We start from the raw sequence: 6,000 nt of genomic DNA, 5'->3' as shown, positions 1-6,000 counted from the left end.
AGAGAGCAGCAGAGCTGCCCCAACCCTGCCCAGGTTGGAGCAGGGCAGAGGCCAACACAACCCCAGCAAGGCAAGCAGCCCGGCTGTTCCTGGCCTGCAGGCTTGAGGTGGTGCCCAGCTACACCCACATCAGAGAAACCAGCAAGAAATTGGGTACCACGTGGGCACTGCTCCAAGGCAGATGGGTGCTGCCTGGGCAGGCCTGGGGCACACAGAGTTGCCCAAATGCAGAAAACTCTCTCGGTTAAAGCCTCCCCGCTCTGCAGAGGGAAGGAGGGACAAGGGCTACTGCAGGAACCCAGGAACCCCCACAGCCTTTAGCACAGACCTGAGCTCGTCCAAAGCTGGCATGGAAACAGCTAGAAGGGCAGAGCCTCAGGCACCCACACAGCCCTTCCCTTAAAGTACTTTATTAAATAGTTTCCAAAAAAAAGAAAAAAAAACCAACAAAACAATCAGAAGCAGAAAGAGTCAGAACTATCCCACCCCTCTCAGCTAGTTAAAAGCTACAAATGGCCCAGGCCTGTGCCCTAGCAGTGTGGGAAGGGCAGAAGAGGGGTCCCACAAGGGACAGTTCTGAGCCAGGCAGGACGGCCTTGCCCCAGGGAAGGGGCAGCTGTGCCCACCCTGCAGCCCTTCCCACTCCAGACAGCTTGAAGGTTGTAGAAAGCTGCACAAAAGCTTACGTGCTTCCTACCAAAGCGACCACTCACCAGCTTCACAGCCTCCACAGAAAGAGCTGATCATGTCCCAACAAGGGGCAGCCAACCCCAGCTTCCCCAGAACTCCTCAACCCAGCCAGAGCCACAAGCTCCCTGGCTTTTGTGCATTTGCAAATGCCCCCAACACGACTTGCCCATTCCCACCCACCCCCACTCAGTAAGCTTATAAAATAGGGTTTGCTTCTGTTTTTCGCTTTTTTTCCTACAAAGACAGTGGTGGGGTTTCCTTTACAACAGCAGAACAGTCTCCCTGTGAGGTAGAGTTAATTTCAGGGCTGACAGATCCTAAATTCAAACCAGTTCGTCCTAGTTGAGGTAAAATTCAGTAGTTTATAGCCCTTTTTGCAGTGCCAGGGGGCCATCAAGATTCCTCATTGCCAGAGTCATCCTCATCACCATAGCAGCTGTCTGCTTCCTCTTCCATCTCATCATCCTCGTAATAGTCATCATAAAAGAGGTCTGAGCCCTCATCGGGGGCTGGAGTCTTGGTCTTCACGCAGTACTCTGCCAGTGTGGTGGGGACCTTCACGCCATCCCGCTCAGCATCCACCTTTGTTCCCAGGACTTGCTTTCTGGAAGGGGAGAAGCAGGCGGGGTGAGGACAGGGGCTTTGCACAGCACGACACAGCTTGGAGCACTCTTCTCCCCTTGTGCACCAACTCCCTGGCCGCTCACCACACAGGATTAGGACTGGGAGTGCCCCAGGCTCTGAGGGGCTGTCTTGCCACGCCAAGGCTGGCCAGTCCCACACCACAGACCTGGCAGCAATGCAGCGCTAGCGCAGCCTCTGCTGCATGCCCACATGCTCAGCTCCAGAGCTGAGAAGAGCCAGGGCTTACATCAGCAACAAAGCTGGGCACATAACACAGCCAAACTGCTCCTCAAGAGCCACACTCGGAGCCAGAATCCTCCTATCCCACAAGCCTGCAGAGAAGACTGAACAGGCTGTGCCCTCAGGATCTCACTATCCCGTGCACTACGCAACCACATCTCAGTAAGCCCTCCCAGGACTACAAAGCGTGCTGCTAGGCCTCGGCCCAGCTCCCCACACACCTGATGATGTCTGTGTACTCCCGATCCTTCCCTTTGCTCTCCTTCCACTTGCGGTACATCACGGAGGCATCCACGTTGGCTGGAGAAAACGTGTTGGGTTCATTCAGCAGCGAGATCACGCTCAGAAGAATGGTCCTGGCAGCCAAGAGACATGGGCAGGTAAGAACCAAGGCAGGTCAGCAGCTGCCTGCAACCCAACGGATGCCAGCAGCCTCCCGTGGGTCCCCGCTCTCCCCAGTCCTGCCTACAGCCCGTACCTCACGTTCTGTGTGGGGTTCCACCGCTCGGATGGCAGCTCCCCACTCTGTGGGTCATCCACTGGTGGGTGCAGTATGGAGATGCAGACATCGCCGGTCTGAAAGTACACAGAAAAAATAGCATCTGTAGGGGCTGCTGCCCCATAGCACTTCCCAGGAGCAGCTCATCCTCTGTCCCAGTACCCTGGCTGCTCTTTCCTTTGGCTTAAGCCATGGTGAGGAAGTCTCAGCCTGTGCTTTTGTTACCTTGGAGGGGATATTGAAGGGGGGCTGTCCCTACCACACCATCTGCACCCTCAGGCCTGGGATTAGCACCCTGAGACCGCTGGTATCTTACAGATGGGGCTGCCAAGCCACCAGCTGACACTGAACACATGGTGCAGCTCTCCCGGTGCTCCTCCATGGCTTCAGACAGCAGCTGCACTGCTGTGAGGCCCTGCAAGCCACCGTTCTGCATCCACCCTTGGCTCAAGCACCACGTCCCTGCTGGATGAGCGTGGGAGCCCTCAAGCCTGGAAAGGCTGACTAACCTGGAACCAGTTCCAGGGTAGGGGACAGGCTGTCATAAAAGCCTCAGTCAGCTGCGTTTCCAATACCAGGCACTATATTCTAAAGGTGCAGAGTTTCCAGTGCTGTGCTCGCGACAAGGGCTTGAGATTTTCATCCAGTGACAGGCACCTTTCCCTGTCTGTCCAAGAAGCTCTCACGCTGTCCCAGGCCACCTACCTCATAGATGTTGGGGTGCCACATTTTGGTCAAGAACCTGAACGCAGGGGGTGAATAGGGGTAGTCAATGGGAAATCGGAGACGAGCCTGCGAGGAAATGATAAAAAGAAGTCACTATCAGTTTCTGAGAAGGAAGGGAAGGAAGCCACGTAACTCCTGCGACCACCATGGTAAAGAAGCCTCCGTCAACCTCACTGCACTGCAGATACAATCTCTGTGCTGGCTGGCAGTCACTGGGAGGTGAATTACTTTCCTTGTGCCACTAGTGGGTGATCAGGGTCCAGCCACCCCACTTCCCAAGCTCAGTCTAACCCCAGTGGCCCACATGTTTGCAGTCACCAAACCTCCTGTTCTTTCCAGCACATCAAGAAGGAGAAGCAGGCCAGCGGGTAAGAGCAGAGGCATGAGCAGTCACCAAACTGCAGCAGAGTCCAGAGGCTGCTGGCATGACACTTGCATTGATTCTGCTAGGAGTGGGATGCTGATGTTCGCTTACAGGGGGAAGAAAACAGCCACCAAGGTGGGCAGCCTTGTCTCAAAGGCAAAGCAAGGCCTGGATCGAGTCTGCAGGCTGGAGGGGACAGAGGAGCTGCTGGGCACTGGTCACATGTTCCAAGCAGAAATAGCAACCACGTTGCTTGGAAAACAAACAGGCACCATGGGCAACTCCCCGGATGTTTTTCCTCACCTAACCCCTTGAGAAACAAATTCCACCTCTGTTAGCATTCCCTATCCTCCCTACTTTTGCAACCAGTGCCCTGATGCGCAGGTCCGTCCCATTTGGCTCACCCACGGTGGGCAACAACACAGCTTCTAGGTGATAAACAGCAGTGATGCAAGGGCTGGATGTTTGCAGGGGGGTAAGCAGGACTTGAGGCAGCACATCCGAACAAAACCACTTCAAGCAGCGCTGCAAACCCCAGGCTGTTCTGCTGTTCCTGACACAAGGGGCACAGCTACAACCGAGTGACAAGGAAGAAGACTGTTTACCCTTCAGAGCTTAACAGGGAAGAGGCATCAGGTGCTTGGTGCTCTGAGTAACACACTGAATCTCTAAAAATAGCTCATCAACACTGAAAAAAGAGCCATACTGCATAGACAAGGTGCTAAAAATAAGTGTGGATGAAGATCACGCAGCAGCCCACGTCCATCGCCAGCAGAGACAACAGAACACCAGCCGGGCTCTCCCGCAGGCAGTGGCCTACATGAATGAATTGATCAAGGCAGGCCAAGAGAACAGACTCAGTGCTGGCCTTTGAGCAAGACACACAGTGCTGCCAAACTCCACTGTCAGCTAACAGCCACTAAGAGCTCAGCACAGAGGGACATCTGGCTGCATCCCCGCTAGCCAGCCCCAGATCTGGCCCCAGGTCCATCTGCTGCCGCTCTCCATGGCATTTCACATGGGAGGTTGGGTACTCTGCCACAAGCTGACCTCAGTGCAGGTCATGGCAGCCTTGTTAAGCCCGTTTCCTCCAGAGCAGCCCTTCATCTGCCTGCTCTGCTCTACGCAACACAGAAGGGTGGAAAGAAGCAGCGAGAAAGGAAGCTGGGGTTAACATGTTTTGTGTGCACACAGAGCTCCACGCGGCCCACGGCAGCACAAACAACACCAGGCCCTGCGCTGCACTGAGGCCAAACAGCTGAACTTGGCAGAATAATCCCCTTTGTTGTTCGAGAGAGGACAAGAACAAAACCATCCACAGGCAAAGCGCTCCCCGAGGGGGCTCTGGATGAAGCCATGCTTTGCTATATGTGAATACGCAGATGTTGTCACGAGCCCTCTCTCTCACACAGGTCTCCTCTATCACCAGCGAACAGAATTGAGCTTGGGAAGGCTCCAGCACAAAACAGGAGCATGAGCTGCTGAAATGTGAAAGTTCAGAGCCTCAGGCAAAGGCTACAGGGAAAGACGACAGGGAAATGTGTCAGTGAAGAGAGAATACCTCACTCTCAAGCATCAGACTCGATGACCCCCACGGTGACTCACCTGGGCACACCCCCACCCTGCCAGCAGAGCGAGAGACAAATCAGCCTGAGCAGAGGAGGCAGGAAGAGGAAGAAAACAGCTACACAGGTTGCACAACACCTGGGAAGAATGTGTACACACATTCCTCTTACAGGGACTGTGCACAGTCATGCCCCCAAAAAAACACAAGACCTTCCCTACACTGAAGCTGCCTAAGCCACGCATCCCACACAGCAAGGAGTCCTTTGTCCCTTCCCTCCCGGCTCGGTGGTGATGCCTGGGGTCCCCTGGTAGAGGGAACACATGAACCCGAGCTCACTCTCCCACACCCCCAGGCAGAGGTCGAGGGGGAAAGAGGGCAAGCAACCCCTGGGAGTGCCAAAGCTCAATTTCCACGATGAGAATCCCCGTGCAGCTTGGCAGCAAACACCAGTACGCTAGCCCCCTTCTCCCTAAGTGGCAGCTCCTCCTGCCAGGCCTCCAAGGCAGCACAGCTCCATAAGCCATGGTGTCTAAAGGCCCCAGCAACAAGCCCGGCCGGTTCCCTGGTCCTCAGCACCCCTCACTCCCTGGTACCTACCCTGAGCCAAACCCCACGGCTCCCTCACACCACAACCCACACCCGGGCCCTCCCCACTCCCCTCAGGCCTCTCCCCCTCTAAGGCCGCTCTCCCCTCGACTCTCCCACACCCGTGTCCCTCCAACAGAACACGCTTCCCTCGACCTCTCCTAACTCCCATTCTCCTCGGCTCTAACCCGCAAACCGAACCTTCCATGCCGCCAAAGCTTCGCCCCCGCGGGACGCCGGTTCTCCCGACACTGCGGGCTGCCCTGTTCCTCCCAGCCGCTCACCTTGAAGTACCCGCCCTCGTAGTAGGTGTTGGGGGGGCCAAAGATGGCCACCTCCCAGTTGTATAGGTCCCCCTCGTCCACCAAATTGACCCGAAACCCTTCCACGGGCTCCTCCTGCAGCCCCTTGAGCTCCAGCAGCAGCGCCTTCTGTGAGCTGGGCACGAGAGACCGCGCCATCCCGACGACCTAGGTAGGCCGCGAGTGAAGCCGGGGGCTGGCGTAGGCGCAACGGCGGCCGCAGGAAAGGGCGAGGGGGCCGAAGGGAAGGCAGCACACAGCGGCAGCCCCGCGCGCCGCTCCGAGCGCAGCCGCGCAATGCACCGCGGGAGCTGTAGTTCGCTCAACGGAGGCGGAGCCGAATCAGGCTCCGCCCCCTCGGCGCTGCCCGCCTATCAAAACGCGCTGTCGGGGCAAGGGGCGG

General features: G+C 56.6%; 1 protein-coding gene across 2 annotated transcripts; it reads right to left on the bottom strand.

The window, feature by feature from the left end:
• CDC34 (cell division cycle 34) lies at positions 395 to 5,917 on the bottom strand. 2 transcript variants are annotated; one of them, XM_021378482.1, is made up of 5 exons: positions 5,580 to 5,917; positions 2,759 to 2,845; positions 2,033 to 2,130; positions 1,776 to 1,910; positions 395 to 1,294 (listed from the first exon to the last, which is right to left on the bottom strand). In XM_021378482.1, the coding sequence occupies exons 1-5, from the start codon at positions 5,754 to 5,756 to the stop codon at positions 1,084 to 1,086; spliced, it is 708 nt and encodes a 235-aa protein (XP_021234157.1). In that variant the 5' UTR covers positions 5,757 to 5,917; the 3' UTR covers positions 395 to 1,083. The 2 variants fall into 2 exon arrangements, with proteins under 2 accessions (XP_021234157.1, XP_021234156.1); XM_021378481.1 differs by lacking the exon at positions 5,580 to 5,917 and adding an exon at positions 4,749 to 5,361.

The sequence above is a fragment of the Numida meleagris genome, chromosome 27 (assembly GCF_002078875.1).
Source record: "Numida meleagris isolate 19003 breed g44 Domestic line chromosome 27, NumMel1.0, whole genome shotgun sequence".
Classification (NCBI taxonomy): domain Eukaryota; kingdom Metazoa; phylum Chordata; class Aves; order Galliformes; family Numididae; genus Numida; species Numida meleagris.
The sequence above is the reverse complement of the archived record's forward strand: the minus strand, read 5'-3'. Positions and strand labels throughout refer to the sequence as shown.